The sequence below is a fragment of the Platichthys flesus genome, chromosome 3 (assembly GCF_949316205.1).
Source record: "Platichthys flesus chromosome 3, fPlaFle2.1, whole genome shotgun sequence".
Taxonomy (NCBI): Eukaryota; Metazoa; Chordata; class Actinopteri; order Pleuronectiformes; family Pleuronectidae; genus Platichthys; species Platichthys flesus.
This window is the reverse complement of record NC_084947.1, coordinates 23,850,069-23,868,255: the sequence shown is the minus strand read 5'-3', so window position 1 is coordinate 23,868,255 and position 18,187 is coordinate 23,850,069. Positions and strand designations below refer to the sequence as shown.

At 42.0% G+C, this 18,187-nt stretch overlaps 1 protein-coding gene across 2 annotated transcripts; it reads left to right on the top strand.

Annotated features, from left to right (window-relative positions):
• The first annotated feature begins 9,401 nt into the window (after positions 1–9,401).
• Positions 9,402–17,856, top strand: LOC133950685 (lysosomal membrane ascorbate-dependent ferrireductase CYB561A3). 2 transcript variants are annotated; one of them, XM_062384771.1, is made up of 7 exons: positions 9,402–9,531; positions 10,966–11,095; positions 11,814–12,018; positions 14,315–14,523; positions 14,623–14,777; positions 14,855–15,023; positions 15,097–17,856. In XM_062384771.1, the coding sequence occupies exons 2-7, from the start codon at positions 10,973–10,975 to the stop codon at positions 15,121–15,123; spliced, it is 888 nt and encodes a 295-aa protein (XP_062240755.1). In that variant the 5' UTR covers positions 9,402–9,531; positions 10,966–10,972; the 3' UTR covers positions 15,124–17,856. The 2 variants fall into 2 exon arrangements, with proteins under 2 accessions (XP_062240755.1, XP_062240754.1); XM_062384770.1 differs by having other exon boundaries at positions 9,412–9,589.
• The last annotated feature ends 331 nt before the right edge of the window (positions 17,857–18,187 follow it).

Here is an 18,187-nt window from a genome sequence, read left to right as displayed (position 1 = left end):
TCTCTTTTAACTTTTTGGTAGATTGACTAGTCATTCAGCCATAGCCTGTATGCTGACCAAGTAAAGTATATAGAAATGTAGTGTACGAACATGGCTTCATCACATCAAATTACATTGCTCATGCAGCACAAAGGAGACAATATTCCTCTGGGAATCAAATCGGAGCTTCAGGTGAGATTGTTTTTTCTCACATAGAAGACATCATCACTCTGGCTCCTGCTGGTCTCCTGTCATGTGCACTGAATTTGTCTCATGGTGACCACAGTGCTATTTACCAGCAGGAGCTCAGTGGGCCATAAGATCACTACAGAGCAGTGCTCTCAGTGCCACATCAAAACAGATCTCTGCCCAGTGCCGTGCCCTCCATGTGCGGCTGCTACATGTGGTGACAGTGAGACTTGTAGTGTCCTGCTGAGTGTACAAACTTTGGCACTGCTCGGAACTTTCCAAGGTTGATTGCTTATGGCCCTTTCTCTCAAAACACGTTTCATCCCAGAGGTGCTGTGAGGGACTGGCAACAAGCGGTCATCAGGGTCTCGTCTACATGCTTCACTGAAGTGTGCATTTCCATACAGCCACCATTCAGACTTCTCACTAATGATTTCTGTCTCGTTTTCGTCATTCTCTCATTCTTCATTCAGTGAGTTGAATAGCGCTCTGCATTCACTGGCCATTTACTCCCATTACAAGAGCAATTTTCTTACATTACCGTTATGAATGTTGATGGGATTTCTGTGGTCATCAATTCAGATACCAGCCCCATGGGTCAAAGCCAGAGCGGTTAATAGAAGTGTCACAGGCAACGTTCAGCTAAATGATACCTCTGCTGTAACGAATCAGCTTTCTGACTGTAATGCATCAAAGGAATGCTCGCTGAGGAAATCATTTAACATTGTGTCACAGGCGTGTTTTGTGTACCAGTCAAATTACCTCTCAGGATATGTGAGGCGAGGTGTAGCTCTATTGAAGATCTGAGAGTTCAGCTGCTCAGCCGCAGAAGTACACTCTGTTTTATACACCTTTATCACCACGTATGAATGAGATGTCTCCCCCGCATCACCTCTTTTTAAAAATTGTAAGTCCGTCACCTCAGAGATGGAAAATACATAACAAAAAATCTGGGTTAACAATTTTTGGCTGTGAAATCAAAGATGAGGAATCGAAGCAGGAAACGCATCAAAGAATCTCACATACTTCAAACATCTTCAAATAAAACCCAAACTTCAAACAGCTAACAAACGAGAGTCTCCTCTAAAGCCACCTGATGTGATAAACGACATCGAGAGTGTGGTGCGACAAGGACAATGAATTTGAAGTTACTCAACATCAGAGCTCTTTAATTATTTAGCTAGGGCCGCTGTGAGGCTACAATGGGCATTAATGATGACAATTTATTTGATTCCAATTAGCTTCTGAATCATCCCCATGAAGTACATTTAATATGATTGTGGTTGTTATTCTAACATGGACACAATAACGAAGTTGACATATCTGACATCACCTGGTGTTCCTCTTGTCAATTCATCCAGTATGTGAGCATGAACATTTTTGACCTGTTTGTTCAATGTAGGTGTAAAGTGAGAGATCACAGAAGTTGTTGTCAGGCCTATCACATGTTTCACTGTGGAACAAAACTGTTCCCCAACCGATCAGTAGATGTGCTCTTAAGGTTGAACTCAATCACTACTTTTTGAAATAATGGTGAGTTGTGGAATTACTCCACTTGAAAACCTGTCAATGAAACTGCAATCCCTGGATCACTGTGTGATAGCCAATATAAGAGACCTATTGGAACCAGTTTTATTTGTGGTCCACTGAAGTATTTGACCCTCAGACCATAAGATTGAAAAAATGAAAATCACATTGATATTGAGCTTTTGGTCTTCAATCAGGAAGTACTTTACTATCAGATGATCATGATAAATGTCTAAAGCCATATCAAAAATCCTTGTAGTGCCTTTTAATTGATAGAAACCTCATGATTTAACCTTTCAAAGTAAGCTCCGCGAGGATTGCTTTCTTCCTGTGTCCTTACAGTGTTTCTCCGTGATGTACTCCAAAAGACAGATTCCAGCAGAAGAAAATAAGGTGTGTATGTTTTGAGCTCACGTGCACTCATGAGAGGATTGAGACTCCTGCTGACCCGTCATCTCAAAGAAAGTAGCAGAAAGATGTGTTTGATCCTGCACAGGAAAGATTCAGCAGAGTGTGACTGTGGGAAAACACAGGCTCAAGATGAAGCTGCACAGCAGGTGTGTTGACACTTCGATAACTGAGTCCTACTTCTTACAGATATATGATGTGATTCATTTTCATTAAAAGAACTGGATTACATCTCTACAATAAGATGGTTGGATTTGTCATCTAATTGTGCTTGAGGATCAAATAATTACAGGATTTTCAATATGAGTCCTTATATAAATATTTACAGTATACACATGTATTTACTGTCAAATCATTTCTGCTTTTGAATATCGCAGTGAGCAATCAGCATGGCAACATGTTCTCATCACAGTTAACGACTCTTAACATTGTACTTAATGTACAAATTAATCTGTCCTGTGCCCCCTCCTCATCTACGCAGACCCTGACAGTCAAAACCAGTTGGGTCAACAACCATCTCAGGAGATGAATGGAGCTGCCAAGTAAAAAATTGCCGCTGCCCGTCTTGGTGGAGAGATTTCTGGATTCACAGTATCAAGAGCAAGAGAAATGGTCAGTGCAGGGACTCAAGTGATCCAGATCTGTGAAGTTAGCTATAGTAGGGATCCAAGAGAGGACCGCCAGGAAGAGGAGGGCAGAGGAAGCTGTCAGAAAGTGGAGGCAAGGCTTCATCACAAGAGGCTGGTGGGAGTGGTCACACAAGGCTGAGCTGGGCTGGGATCCTTTTTCAACTGCTCAAACAAACACCATCAGTGAGCGAAGGAAAGGCCCTGCCTAGTTCAGGAGGAGAGGAGAGCAGCAACTGAGGGAAACAAGAGAAAAGCTCAATAAAAGGCAGTGGGAATGGAGCAACAAGGGATGTTGACCAGATGGAAGAATGAAGGCAAGAAGTGGAAGTGACCAGGGCTCTGCTTTGCAAAGCCACACCACATCCAATTGCACATCCAGTGAACAATGTGCTCCCAAGCGGATTCAATCTGCACATATGGGGCCAAGTGAAGTAAGCAGGCCCACAGTGTTCAAAGCTAGGAACCCTGGTGCAACTCTTGATCTGCTGCACAAATATACTTGGAGAGGGAGGCTACCGATAAAGGCATTAGGTCCTGAAGACTGTGGCTGATGCCATCACAAGCTGAGTGGGTGAGGCCTTAGAAAGAGTTGGGAAGCAGCCAAAAACCCGCTAAAAGACATTCTGCAGGAAAGCTGTCCTGATTTTCCCTGCTCTCTGCAGAAAAATTCAAATGGCCTCCAGTGTGTTTGGGTAGAGGGTGAAGTCTCAGAAGCTGCTCTCAGACTCTCCAGAGGATCCCGTTGTGAGGACACAGCATGACATACTCTGCAGGATTCACCTCAAGCGAGAGGGGTCGCAATGATGCTAATAACGTCTGCAGCAACCAGACATTTTTAAACGTTTAAGCTGCTTCATTCAATATTTTCATATGACAAATGGATCCCATGACTGTGTGCAATGTAGAAGAAATTGTGATTCATAACAAACCCACAGAGAGTTACCTCTGTGAGTTAGACATTTCCCCTGGTACATTGGTCTGAGATAGAAAGCAGATAGATGCTAATGTTGCTCTGCCTGCTGGAGTTGTACTCTTGCCAGTGTTAGATAAAAGTTGAGCTTTGTTATCTGTCAGATTGTCTTTACAGCTTATTACAGCTGCCACCATGTGGCCCAAAAATCTATTGAAGCAGCTCTAAAGATATAATATGTAACAATTCTGCATTAAAATATGTATAAACTACATACTTGTGTTGTATATTCCATTTACTTGTATCCTTATATAATCCACAATGGGCATTTTATTTTGGCTGCCTTTCAATTTGCGTCTTGTCTGTTTACCCGAGGCTTTGTCTGTTGCTGCTATAACTTCTGGGGCAAACGCTGTATGAGGAAGGAATTACACTCTGCTAGTCAGTTAGCCAGTCGGCGGTTTTTCCCTTCCACTGTTAATGTGAAAAAACTTGAATTACATGACCTCGTCTTTGAACGTCAGGTAGATTTCTTCTACAATGCTGGTGTAGACAACAGCTCCCATGATTCCGTGCTGCTTAATGATGGTCAACCTTGGTCTTTTTTTGTTGTTTTTTGGGCTTGAGTGGCCTCTTGTGGCAGAAGTTTTATATTATACGTCAAATTGTTTTTCTTAATCAAGCCTTCAACAGGAATTTCTATATTTTACCAATATGACCATTGTCACACCGCGGTCACTTGCCCTTCCTCATGTGTCACCGGTCTGATCGTCTCCCCTGATTCCTGATTGTGTCCACCTGTTCCCTTTTCCCCCATGTGTTCATATAGTCTGTGTCTCCCTTTGTCTTGTGCCAGTGTGTCGTGTTTTGTCGTCATTCAAGCCCGAGCCATAGATACCAGAGTCATAGTTTAAGTTTTGCTTAGCCTCGTGCTTATAGTTTTACCTCAGTAGAGTGATTATTCTTTGTAGCCTTTTTTTTGTTTCAGTATTTAGTCTTAGTTAGGTTTTTTGAACGAAGCCTGGTTTTTCCTCCCTTTGGATCGCTTTTGTTTTTGTACCATAGTTTACTCTGTGTGGAGGATAAATAAAACATTCTCCGAACACATCCGCTCTGCGTCTGAGTCCTGTCCTTCGCCTGACCTGACAACCATAGGTTCCAGTGATTATTGGTGAGACCCCAAAAAGACCAGCTGCCTCTCTTGAGAATTCAGTGCCATTTTTGATAACAGCTCCATCGGCTCCTTAGTGGAACTGAAGGCAGGGAGCCTAAAAGGCTTCCGGGATCACATTGACATCCAGTGACAATATTACCATTGGTTCACTATGATGGAAGCAGTGTCACGACATTTTCCATTGCCACAACAGCATACTTTTAACACAGCAGTGTTCACTTAGGATTCCTTCAACTTGAAATCACATTTGCATGACCATTGTTCAGGCGGACAAACTGGTCTCACACTATTCCCCTTGCATGCCTGTAAGTGCTGTTCTAAAAAGGATGCCGAGTACTTCTTATGAGCAATTTTGAGTGAATAGGGGCTGATTTTGATGATCACTCCATTCAGGCCAAGTAGGAAGGAGATAAAACGGTGTGTCAGTCCTCATACCAAGAGCTCTGTTCATCAGTCTTGAGAGGGGCATAAAAAGCCATTCAGTCTTACAATTTTGGCCTTCAGCAGTGAATTTCCGTGTTAAAATATGAGGCTAAAGGAGAAAGTTTTAAATATATGGCCTACTTGTTGTAAATGACGAGATTTGTCCTGTCCCTTAATCTGAATTTGTTACACTGATGTAAAAGTCTGCCGAGAATGAATTGTAAAAGGTAGAATAGGTCACTGTGACAGAATTCAGGATTGCTTTCTCAGACTAAGGCGAGGCCATTTCTCCTTCACAATGCCAGCCCCTCTATTCACTGCTGGCACAGTGGCTGCACACCGTAGATCAGTATGACATCACGGACTTGAGTCTTCAATTTGCCTCGGGGCAGAATGGTTCATTCCACACACTTTGCAGCTTAATAACCCGAATGTCAGTTTCAGAGGGAGACCCAGAGGGGATCATAATTCCTGCACTTTGTCTTTGAGGAGGGAGCTGTTTGACCTGAGCTGCTGCAGAATCCGACGGCCCTACCCGCAATTTCTGGTGTGTGGGTCAGCAGTTCAGACCAGGGACATGGCAGAGGACAAAATAGTAAAACTTGAGTAGCGGTCAACACAACCGTTGCAAAAATCAAGCAGATAATATAAGATTTTCTAATACAACTACAATACTTGTACTAATACAACTCATATTCTGTCCTTTCACAGGATAGAGCATATCATTTTTCGCTTGGCACATGCATCCTCAAATTTTAAGCCACAAATCAGCTGTTCATTAATAACTAACCTATAATAAATAGGTGATTAACCCTCACACAGAAGAGAACATATTGCTTTTCAACCGCGCTACAATAATTTCAAGTTTTGGATTTAACTTCAATGCTGTTGAATAATGTTTTACAATATTGTTATTTCCCTAATATTTAGTCTACCCACCTGTAATCACATGATTATATATTAGAAAATTAAAAGGGTGAAATAGATTTTGCCACATCTCTTTCACAATCACATTCACAGCTGCAGATAATTTAAAGTGTCCAATTCACTTATAACCCGAATCTGCATATTGCTGGACTGTGGGAGGAAGCTGGAGTTCCCAGAGAAAACCCAGACAGACACAGTGACGACATGCTAACTCCACACAGAAAGGCTGCAGCCAACCTCAGATTTAAACCTGGAACCTTCTTGCTTTGGGGCATCATTGCTAACTGCACTTTGCCACTCTTCTTCTTAATTCCTACATCAAATGAGGGAAACTGTAACTCAGGTATGTTTATAGTCCTATTACCACCCTCACATTTTTGTAAAGAAGTGTTTGCAGATGCCGCCACAGTCTCAAGGCACCCTATAACCTATGTGGCCTGTGTTACCTTCCTAATAGTCAGTATCTCGGCTTCGAACTGTAGTTTGGAGCTCACTGGTAGTTTATCTGAAGCTAGACTCGTTGTCTTTTTAGGATACATTTATTTATCCCAAACACAGGCACACTCGTGCATTTGTAGGGAAATTTAACCTCTGCTTTTAACCCATCAGGTGCAGGACACACAGAGCAGTGAGCAACCATGTACAGCATTGGGGGAGTAAGGTGCCTTGCTCAGGGGCACTAGACAGGGTAGGGAGAATCCTCTTGGATTTTTAAATTTTTTTTTTTTCAATCCAGGTTCATCTTTTTGTTTTTTCTCCGTGGAGTCGAACCAGAGACGAACCAGAGACCTTTTCTGCCCATAGTCCAAGTTTCTGCCACTAGTCCACCGCCTCTTGGCCGGTAACCAGCCGTCCGGACGAAGGATGAAGAGATGTTGAAGTATCGCTCAGAACGCAGCCACTCTATTAGCTCTCCAAAACAGCAGCAGCAGCATACAGGGGTCATGGACACAGTTATGCTGGAGCCCTGAGCTTATCTAGACACTTTTACTGCCTAACTACTATCAGCATGAGCTGTATGGGGCTTCATTAGCCTGCAGGGACTCTTGACACACATCTGTGTCACACCGCAGTCATCACCTTCAAAAACCTCAGTTCTCTTTTCCACAACACCTGGGTGTTCTACATCATACCCATTGGCTTCTATGCTTAAAGGGACAGGCCAAGCCTTTAACAACTATGTACAACATATGATCGTCCCTGCATCGCTGCATATAACCCTAAAAATTATGGTGATTAAACTTCAAAATCTATTGTAATTGCTGCGTTTATTGTGCCATTAGTCGAAGCATCCAAGAAGGAGTAAAAGAAAATCAGAACATGAACCCAGATGCCCCCTTACAAAAGCCTGGAGCTGTCCCACTGAGTCGCACAGCCATCTCTGCCCACTCTACCAAAGTATCGTCATCCTCCACACTGTGCTTCTGAGGCCTGGCACACCGAGGAAGGGCAGAGAGACACATCTTAAAACATGGCTTCAAGGAGTCTGTCAGAAGATCTAAGAGACTTTGAAATAAAGAAGGCAGGGACTTGTAGCCACTGACATCTAGATTTTTGTCTGTTATAGAGAAATCAAACCCTTTACACGGTTTGATTTCAGTACATTTGCAGCATGTAACTAGATTAACTGTCAGCATTGGTGCAGATTAAAACTAAGAAATTATCCCATGATATTCGTTGGGAAGGGAACAAATGCCGGAGCTTTGTTTGATTCCAGCTGGGGACTTCAGTGCATGTTGTCCACCTCTTCTCAAGTATCCTCTCTGAATCCCCAAAACACCTGCAACAAAAAAATGATGTAACTCTGATCAGAGAACGACATAAAAAGCCTCATTATTTAGATATTTTGTATGTTGTCAAGAATACATCTCAGCAGTCATATTTGAGTCCAACAAGGACAAGAGGCCCTTAAAGCACTCAGTGCAGGGAGATACTTGCTTAAGAGGGTCTTATTGCTGTGAGCTGGTGAAAAGGCTGATAAATGAACCTTGAGATTAGAATCTTTGTATCTGCCTGTGCTGCTGTCCCCAAACACCTTGCCTTCATCAATTTGTCCTCACACATGTGCATGCATGTATTTTATTATGGTAAAATGTGTGTGTGTTTTTGAGTCTCCTTGCACTGACTGCTCAGAGTTTTAAAAAGCCTCTGACAATGCAGAATAATGGTATCCTGCAGGATGCAGTTACTCACATTAATATTACTCTTCTCTTGTATTGATGTGCATGCTTATAAATAATCTCAATAACTTTGTCATTTTAATATTGAATTCCTTTCTTCAGAGTGACTTTGCCGCATCTATCCAGGGGAAAACACATGACAAATCTCCGCTGGTGTATTTACAGCAATGTCTAATATTTATGCGTATTGTCCCCATTAAATACACCAATAAATATAAGAAATAATAAATTAATAATATTTTATCACTACATATTTCTCATGCAAGAGTTTTGCTCTGCTGCTTTTCCATTTTGGGTGACCTATCCCTTTAACCAACTGGGCCCAAGGCCTTCAGGGGGCCTGAAGGCTCCAGGTTCAGTGCAGCAATTAGTTTATTCGAATTTGACCGGTGGCAATTAGTTTGCCGATACTGCTTTTACCACTAGGGGCCTTATTGGCCCATTCACATTCTCGGATCCTGTGGAAGAGTTGAAGTGTGTTCTAATGACTGTATTATTTTAGTCTATACGATCCTCAAATGGTGTTTCGTTAACTCTCTCTCTCTCTCTCTCACACACACACACACACACACACATGCACTGCACAGGCAGCAAGAGGAACAGAGGTCAGTGATGGCTCCTCTGAGGGTTAATCTGGCTCCTGGCTATAGTGTGTTCAAGCTAATCAATGAAGTAATACCAGCTATTCAAGCTCAAAATAGATTATGCCAAGGGGAGCCAGGAAGCCTTATCAATAGTTGATTAAAGGGTTTAATTAATGCATTTGTCAACTACCAAAACCGGATGCATCGCTTGCAGATTCCACGCACGATTCCACGCACTGCAAAAATGTCACCACACAGCAGAGAAAGACTCAGACTACAGCTGCCTGCAGGTGGCGCTGTAAGACCACAAATCTGTTCAGGTCCCTCAAGCAGTATGTGCGTGTGCGTGCGTGTGTGCGCGCGCGCGCGTGTGTGTACGTGTTAAACAATGCCTAGTGTTGCAACACATACACATTCAAACACACACACACACACACGACTAATAAAACAACATTTCCCACAAGGCGCTGCGCTAGCGATAAGGAAATGGGTCAAGTGAGGGCAGTTGGCTCTTCCTGATTGTGGAGCGTAAACTACTCAGCGATTATTCACGAGTCACGTCGCCTGTGGTCTTCATGGATGTGGAGTGTTTGTAAAGCAGGTACACAACTTAACTCTGTTTGATCACGTGACATGTCAGACTAACTGAGGAACTCAAGGTGAGTTCGAGGCTTATCTGTAGAGAGCTGTGTGTGTGAGTCTGTGTCTCTGTGTGTGTGTGTGTGTGGGTGTGTGTGTGTGTGTGCCATCAATAATTCAACAGCCCCCGTCATGAAGAGGAAACGCTGTAGCTGTCATTGATAACTGAAGACCTCTCAAGACTTTATTGAAAAAAACAAGTTTACGTTGTTAGAGGAGAGTAGACATCAGTATTACTTTCACCGCCAAGAGTAAACAGAAGAAGAGAGTCTGCGGCCGAATAGTTTAAATAATCTCTGTTCCTAAACATGATTCCTTAAAGGGGAAGGAAAACGTCCCAGGGTCAAGGACAGATGTGAAGGTGGATGAGAGCCACGGTGCGGCGGGACGAACCCGTGAAGACAGAGGCCGCCTCGGGATCAACAGCGCTCGTGTGTGAAACCGGAGTTTCACATCAGTATGTCGGGTTCCGGGTGGATTGTCACAGCACTCAAGGTGCTGTGAAGACCTTTGGCTTCATGTTGAGCTCAGACAGACACACTCACACTCACGGCTCTCTGGAGTTTTGAGGACACTGAGTGACATAATGCAACCCCTAGCTCAAAGCCCTAACCCTAACCATTGTAACTAAATATAACATTATAACCCTTGTGTCGCCTTAAATTTGCTCGCCACAGTGAAATGTGGGATGTAAATGTCTCCTCTGCGTTCATAAGGTACGGTCCAGTGTTTCCTTTCCTAAAGGATATAAGTTAGGAGGCATTGAAACTCCTTTCCTTATCATTTAGAGCAGAGGTCTTCAACAGGGGGTCCACGACCCCTAGAGGGTCCGCGGAGGTACTGCAGGGGGGATTTTTTTTCTATTTTGTAAATGTTTCCCCACAACTTGAAATGTCCTTAAATACACATTGACATGTATCTAACATATTGTAGCAAACAGATATATGGAGGCAGAAGACGTTATCTTTCAGTCAGCAATGCACCCATTCAGCCACACACAATAATACAAACATGAACGTGTGAACCTGTGTATTATTTGAATAGCTTAGTATTGAATGCACAATAACAAGGGTAGCTATGTTTATACATGGCACTAGGCCCATTTTGATATAAAACACAATATTTGGAGCGGGATCCCTGCTCCATCTCTCAGTTTGGGGGTCCTTGGCCTGATAAACATTGAAGGCCCCTGATCAAGAAAATTCAAACAGCTCTTGTAATGGCGGCCGCTGAACCTTCATAAGCAAAGTGTACTTTTTGAAATATGTCAGTCACACGTGTCTCTGACTGTGCTTGTATCTCCACTTGGTCTGATACAGCTTTGTGGTTTGTCTGTGTGGACCAGATACTATTTGGCTGATTAGCCCCAAACTGATCAATGTGTCCCTCTCCCCAGGCAGCAGATGCTGCAGGGCGGCCCCTCGACTCCCAGCTGCACCTCCACCCCACCAGACTGCTTCCCCCTCAGCCTCGGCCACACGGCCGAATGTAGAAGTGAGACCTCGGCTGAACCAGCGAACCGCAAAGTAAGAGCAAATCACACAGTGAGTGTCGGTTAAAGATTGACTGTGGCAAATATAAAAAATTGTCAGGTGCAGCTCTGACTCCCCCATGATGAGCAGCTAAGCTCTGTGTTGTAGAGTAGGAAGTGCACAGTCTTACAGCAGCTGTGGATAAGGTAAGTTGAGCAATACCTTTACATCAAATGTCAAGCTCATAATACAATGTTGAGCTTGCGTTGCTGAATTAAGTGGTGGTAGTTCAAGGTTAAAATAGCTCCAGCCATTTCTTCTGCAATATAGGTGCTTTCTGTGTTTATCCTTCCTGCCTGTCATTCTTTCAATTTAGTAAACACTTAAATTTGGCAGGTAGCTGCTGCCTTTATCCATCGTATGTGACAAACTGTGAGCTGGAAGTTTATCTGGTGAATTTGTTGAGGTTAAAACATCACTGGATTTGGTCTCTTAATGTGTCTTTTTGTCTTTTAGCCTATCAGAGTACAGCATTTCAGATATTTAATCATGTATTAAAAGGTTGTAACACACTGAGCTGTAGTCATTGAATTATTTTTCAGACAATAGATATGTGTGACCCAATTGTCTTGTAAGGAACCTCTAGTCTTCCTCTGGCCTGATCAGTACTAACGTTGCAGTGACTGACTCATGTTGGGATTTGAATCAGCCACACAACCATCTCTCTGCTTACCACTGCGCTGCCATGCTGTCCTGATTTTATTCTGTTCAGCTGACGGATCTCTCCAGGATGAGGTCCACCGTGAGCTTTTACCTATGCTACCTGCTGTGCCTGTGCCTGGGCTTGGCCTGCGTGGTGTGCGTGTGTGTTTGGAACAGCCAGTGGCGCGGCGGGTTCGCCTGGGACGGCTCAGCCCTGCAGTTCAACTGGCACCCCGTCCTGATGGTCACAGGCCTGGTGGTGGTGTACGGCATCGGTGAGTGACTTTCCAATTTGGATCTCTGAGTTTCATTTCTGTTTCTCACTTCTTCACTCACACACGCACGCATGCACACACACACACACACACACACACATACACACCGTATATACATAGACACATGCCACAGTACTTAAAACTTCCTCTGTGGTGGTTCTTCTACAACAGATGTTTCCATGACCAAATCTGCATGCCGAAGTGTCCTTGGGCAAGATACTGAAGTTAGAAGTTACAACTTCTGAAATGTTATCTGTGTTTGTTACTGTGTTTGAGTGAATCATCTGTGGTTTTCTTTTTAAGAATTTTATTTGCATACATAACAGGAACACCATTCAGCATTTTCCTTACACACTTTGACTTATTATCAATATTCTATAGGAATAACGCCTGTTTTGTATGGAAAGATGTTATAATTGAATAAATGTGAAGTCATCGGGCATCAGCAATTTCCATTAGATATTTACTGTTTGAAGCAATGGTTCCATAACTGTGGGCCCACCCACTGGTTTGAGAGGTGACACTAACACTGTATCGATCAGTTCAATTTTCATTTAAAAGTTGGGGGTAGGTTGTAATGGTACAACCGTAATATACCAGAGAGAGAGTGAGAGAAAGAATCTTCCGACACAGGTGTTGTCTGACTTGACCTTTTCTCAGGACTGTGTGAGTGCGGTCACTCTTGTTTAGTCTGTAATACCTGACTGGGCGGAGTGACTCGTCGACTTGCTGTAATGTTATTGGTGTTTAGAACTTTGTGACATCATAAATTGCCTCTAGAGTTCCACACGTTTTCAACCTGACCAGGTCTGAGCAGCCAGGATCATAAAAACACCTGTGTGTGAGAGCAGAGGCTTTAACATGATATAATGAATGCCTACAGGAGCTTTCTGCTTTAACTACAACTGAACATATGTAGCCTCCACTTTCCATCCTTAATAACGGGCTGTTGCTGAAATGGTTAAAAGATTATATAGGCTGCATAGTTTCTGCCTGTCTGTGACATAAACAGCTACCTTAAAACCAGTAAACGTTTTTTGATATGTAACCTGATGCGTGCTATAATGACCTGTTAATGGTTAGCAGAACATCAGATGAAGGGAAGTATACCCATAGTCTGTGGGAAGTAGTTGTTTTACAGTGCACACCCACTCCCTCTCTTTTGCTCTTTGACTCGGAGTGTGGAAAAACAGAATCATGTGACTGTTTATAATGAAATAAAAGTGATAGTCATATGGCCGTGTAAAGGCATTGTGGGGGGCCAGTGCTCAGCTGAAGAAAAATGGCAGTGTGGAGTAGGGCAACACACAACGTTCCTATCAGTTTGTTTGGCAACAGTAATTCACACGACTGAACTACCCGGTTACAGGAAGATCACTAATACTGTTTATATAAGTATATATGACTGCAGTTTTTCTAATATAATACTGTGTACTGTAAATTTAACAATTCAAAAGATGAAAAACAACCCGGGTTCATGAGAACAGACATTGGTTCACACAATATTAAGAATAACAAGCAAAAAGCAAAGTTTATCATGTTTAAATTCTATATGCCAGTGTTTTAACTGTGTACACACACATACTGTTCAAACTTGAATTTAAGAAGCTAAAGCTGTCAAACAGCCGTATTAACTTCAATTTGATGATTGGATATTGGTAATGGTTGAGTAGTGTGGACGCCAGGCAGATGTGTAGCATAATTGTTAGGTTTTCAACTAAAAACGTAATAGTGTGGATGTTGCCTCCTACACTAAGGCCCAAGAATCCCTACATTCATATTCACTAGACACAGATTTTTATTTGGATCTGCACCCAATTGCACACATAAATATCAGTCCCTTAAACTAGCCAGTTTGTTTTCCTCAATATCCTTGAATCATATCTGATCCTTGATATATCTTTCACACAAAAAAAGCGCTTACTGACCAACTTTCATAGTAATCTGTGCAGTAGTTTTGTGTAATCCTGCTTCCTTACAAACACACAAACAAATGCCAGTGAAAACATAATCTCCATGATGGAGGTAAATATATAGTTAATATTAAATATATGTTGACCTAGATGTAAACTAAGAGATATTTATTTTAAGATTTTATATTAAATATTTGTGCAATAAAGGATCTGAGTATAATAAGAAATAACTGTATCACGTCTTCAAATTTTCCGACTTTTCTTAATCAATCTCAAATCCCCAGTTTGAGATACTTAATTTCCCTTAATGCAACCCATTCACGAATCAGCTAGGTAAAAGTCCTTCTAACTCCATGCCTCCTCATTGATATTGCTCCTTGCAGGAGCGGTGGTGTACCGCATCCCCCTGACCTGGGGTCAGAACAAACTGCCCTGGAAGATCCTTCATGCTGCACTGATGCTCATCGCCCTGCTGCTGTCAATCGTGGGACTTTGTGCTGTGTTTGACTTCCACAATGCCAAACACATGGCCAACCTCTACTCCATACACAGCTGGATTGGAATAACTGCTGCCGCTCTGTTTGCCCTACAGGTATACGAGTTACAATACACGAACAGAATAAAAATAAGGTCAGCAGACATTTCATTCAGCTCATTCTTTCTGTGGATGTCTATTCGTTTGTCCACGTAGTGGGTGGTAGGTGTGGCTGGTTTTCTCCTGCCGTGCTCCCCTGTTTCACTACGAAAACTCATGAAGCCCGTCCACGTGTGGCTGGGAGGCAGCATACTGTTGTTCAGCATAGCCGCCTGTATCTCCGGAATTAACGAGAAACTCATCTTTGCTCTGTAAGTCTTGTTTTTACTGTCTTTCTTGTTTTCCATCTCGGTTCAAATTTTTAAATCCTCCAACATTTTTTTCACAGTAAAGGAAACCCCAATGAAACTCAGCCGTACTCCAGCCTTCCACCTGAGGCCGTGTTAGGAAATTCATTGGGAGTTTTGATCGTAGCCTTCGGTTTGGTTGTCCTGAAGATTTTGTCCAACTACTCATGGCAGCGACCGGACCCTCGGCCGGAGGATTTGGCTTATGCGGTCAGTGCGGCTGATAAAGCATTAATATAGATTTGAGGATTTAATTTTAATCCCTATCTGCTCTCTCCCACAGCCATTGTTTCAAGAAGAAAATGATTGAAGGAAAATTGTCCAGGCAGGGAGAATCTGCTCATCAATCACAGATCAGAAGAGTCGAGATAGCTCTACTCTGAATGTAAAAGGAGCTGCCTGGAGTTTGTAAGAATGATCTGCTTCTGCAAATATTTATTTGAAATTTTATTTAATGTTGCTTTTTTTTGCTTGAAGAATAAAAACTAGTGCTGTCAAACGATTCACATATTTAAACGCGATTAATCGCATTTATGTCATAGTTAACTCAAAATTAATCGTGAATAATCGCAAATTTGTATCTATTCTAAATGTCCCTTCATTAATTTTTTCTCCATAATTTTTTGGGGGTTTTAATGCTCTATCAACATGGACAAGTGGATCGGCTTGCTTTATGCAAATGTTTTATTTTATTTAAAAACAACATTGCCAAAAACAAAATAAAATTATAAAGTGCACATTTCAGGTAAACAAGGACTCTATAGTGCAGTTAAACCATGGCTTAATTTTTTCCTTTTTTTCAAGTTTGCTGTGAACATAGCAGTCAGGCCTCTCAAACAGACAAGCAACAAAATAACAAACAAACAAAATACACAGGCAAGTGTCAGCCTACTTTGAAATAAATTAAACACAGAACTGTGTAGGGCTATCCTATTTGTGGAAAATGTATGAAATAAGAAGTACCCTATTTTGAAATAAATAAAAACATATAGCTGCACCCTAGTAGCTTAAAAATATATATTTTAGTTAATGTAAAAAATGTAATGTAGTTGGCGAAATATTTAAACAAAAAGTGAGAGCAGGTCAGACTGGAGGCGAACACAGATACTGAAGCTCGATAGAAACCAACTACAGCTTCTGCTCTGATCGAGAAGCTGAGGCGCTGATCTCTGATCAGCTGAGAGCAGAGAAACTGTTTTCACTGTTTTCATAGTTAAGAAGAAGCCGGTCACTGAGAGGCTGCTTCACGAGAACAAGCTCAGATCTCACTGTGTCTCCCTGAGCGAGTGCGCGGGGGCAGGGGGCGGAGCTATGGTGCGCTTTCTGGAACCACACACACACACACACACACTCGCCCGCTCCTTGTACTTCATGACGGCCTGATACGATGATGTTTTAAATAATTATTGTGACTTAGTCAACCACCAACATGCAAAAGCGTGAGTTGGCAGCTCTGCGTTAAACTCGCGATAAAAAAATTGACGGCGTTAAAATGGGTTTGCGTTAACGCCGTTAATAATGCGTTAAACTGACAGCAATAATAAAAACATGTGTTTCATGAAGAATGTCCTGTTGTGTAGTGCATGCAGCTCATCAATAATTAATTTTAGCTTTTACTTTATTGCAGATGGGCCAAACTAACACAGGTGGCCGATAGCTGGAACATATACAAAAATATGTTGTCCACTGCAGAGCCACATGAGTTGGGTTGGATCTGCTACTCATCCAGCTACTAATTCATTTTTTTTATTATTTCTTTATATATGTTATACACATCCAAACTTCAGTTAAGGTTGAGTCAGCCAAGGACATGTTCCCCCATCCCCCAACCCTCAAAGTAAATGTACCAGATACTAAGGCATTTGGTGTTAAAGTATTATTTAACTAACTGGGCGGCTGTGGCTGAGGGGTAGAGTGGTCGTCCTCCAACTGAAGGTCGGCGGTTCGATCCCCAGTCTGAACCATCTGCATGCTGGAGTCTCCTTGGGCAAGATGCTGAACCCTGAATGGCCCCCATAGTATAACAAAAGTGCTGCAAGTAGATGCACGGTATGAATGTGTGTGTGAATGGGTGAATGTGAAACTGTAGTGTAAAGCGCTTTTAGTGGTCATCAAGACTAGAAAAGCGCTATATAAATACAAATCAATTTACCAACTATTTTAATCTGTCAAAAACATTTTATGGGACACTTGGGAACAAAGAGAATTTTACATCACATATTCACCACAGGCCTAATGTGTACCTGATTGAGCTCTTACACTGTGTCGGCACTAGGTCTATGTTCACGTTCTGTGGATCTGAGGGTGAAAAGCTTCAAATTGTACTGTCTCATGTATTTGTGTTGTCATTCCTTTTGAGATGTGATAATGAAATGGCTCTTAGAATGTCAGTTCCCGGCTTTGGCCTATGAACTACTGGATCGTTACATTTCACTTGCATGTGTTTTCGAGGCACTCCAGCCACCCAGTGAAATGTCTGGAAACCTTCTTGTGTCACCAAGATAGAGGATCAACCATTAAAGTTTTGAAAAGCTGACATTTGCTTATCACCATCATGAGGTCAAAACTTAGGAATACTTTCCCATAACTATATCTGCAGAACTATTGCCACTCCCATGACAATAATTTTGATGTTAATACGTACTGACTCATAGATCTACCAGATTCTGTTTTGTGCCTTGATGTTGCAGCCTTAGTTAGCAGGGTTATGTCCAAGTTTAAGAATATATCTCTAAACTAGCATGGCACTAAGAATCAATACTTCCGACAAGACCCAGAAGCCCCTGTTTGAAACCACATTTATATTCACCTGATTCATGGTAATCCTTGTAATATCTAAGTACTGTTGTTTGTCTGATTTAATTTTGAAAGTTGAATGTTCAATGTAAGACACATCAGGTAATGAAAATGTGTTATCCGACATGATTCTGTATTCTACAGAGAGCTTTGTGTAGAAGTGAAAGCTGCAGAAAAAGACCTACCCTGTTCCTCGGTTTTTCTACAAGCTTCACTTTATTTGATAAATAAATAATCTGAAAATTCACAGACTAGAATATGTCAAAATCTTCTTATCAGATTTGGTTCTATCTGCTAAAAGTCAGCCTCGTTTAAGAAACACCAAGAACAGCTTTTATCCTCTCCCTCAAACCATAATGAAAGCAAACAATCTGGCAGCTCCAGTAAACTCACATCTCTCTTACTGAGATCTGTGGAAGGATTTTCACTCTTGACTTTTAAAGTTTACTGCATGTTTACTTCTGTTGAACCTCAGACAATGACACAGTTGAGATCTTCTCTAAACTCTGTAATGTTGCCCTCAGATATGAGCTGGAGTATGGCTCCATAGTGAAAAAGTAAGAACACAAACACAAACT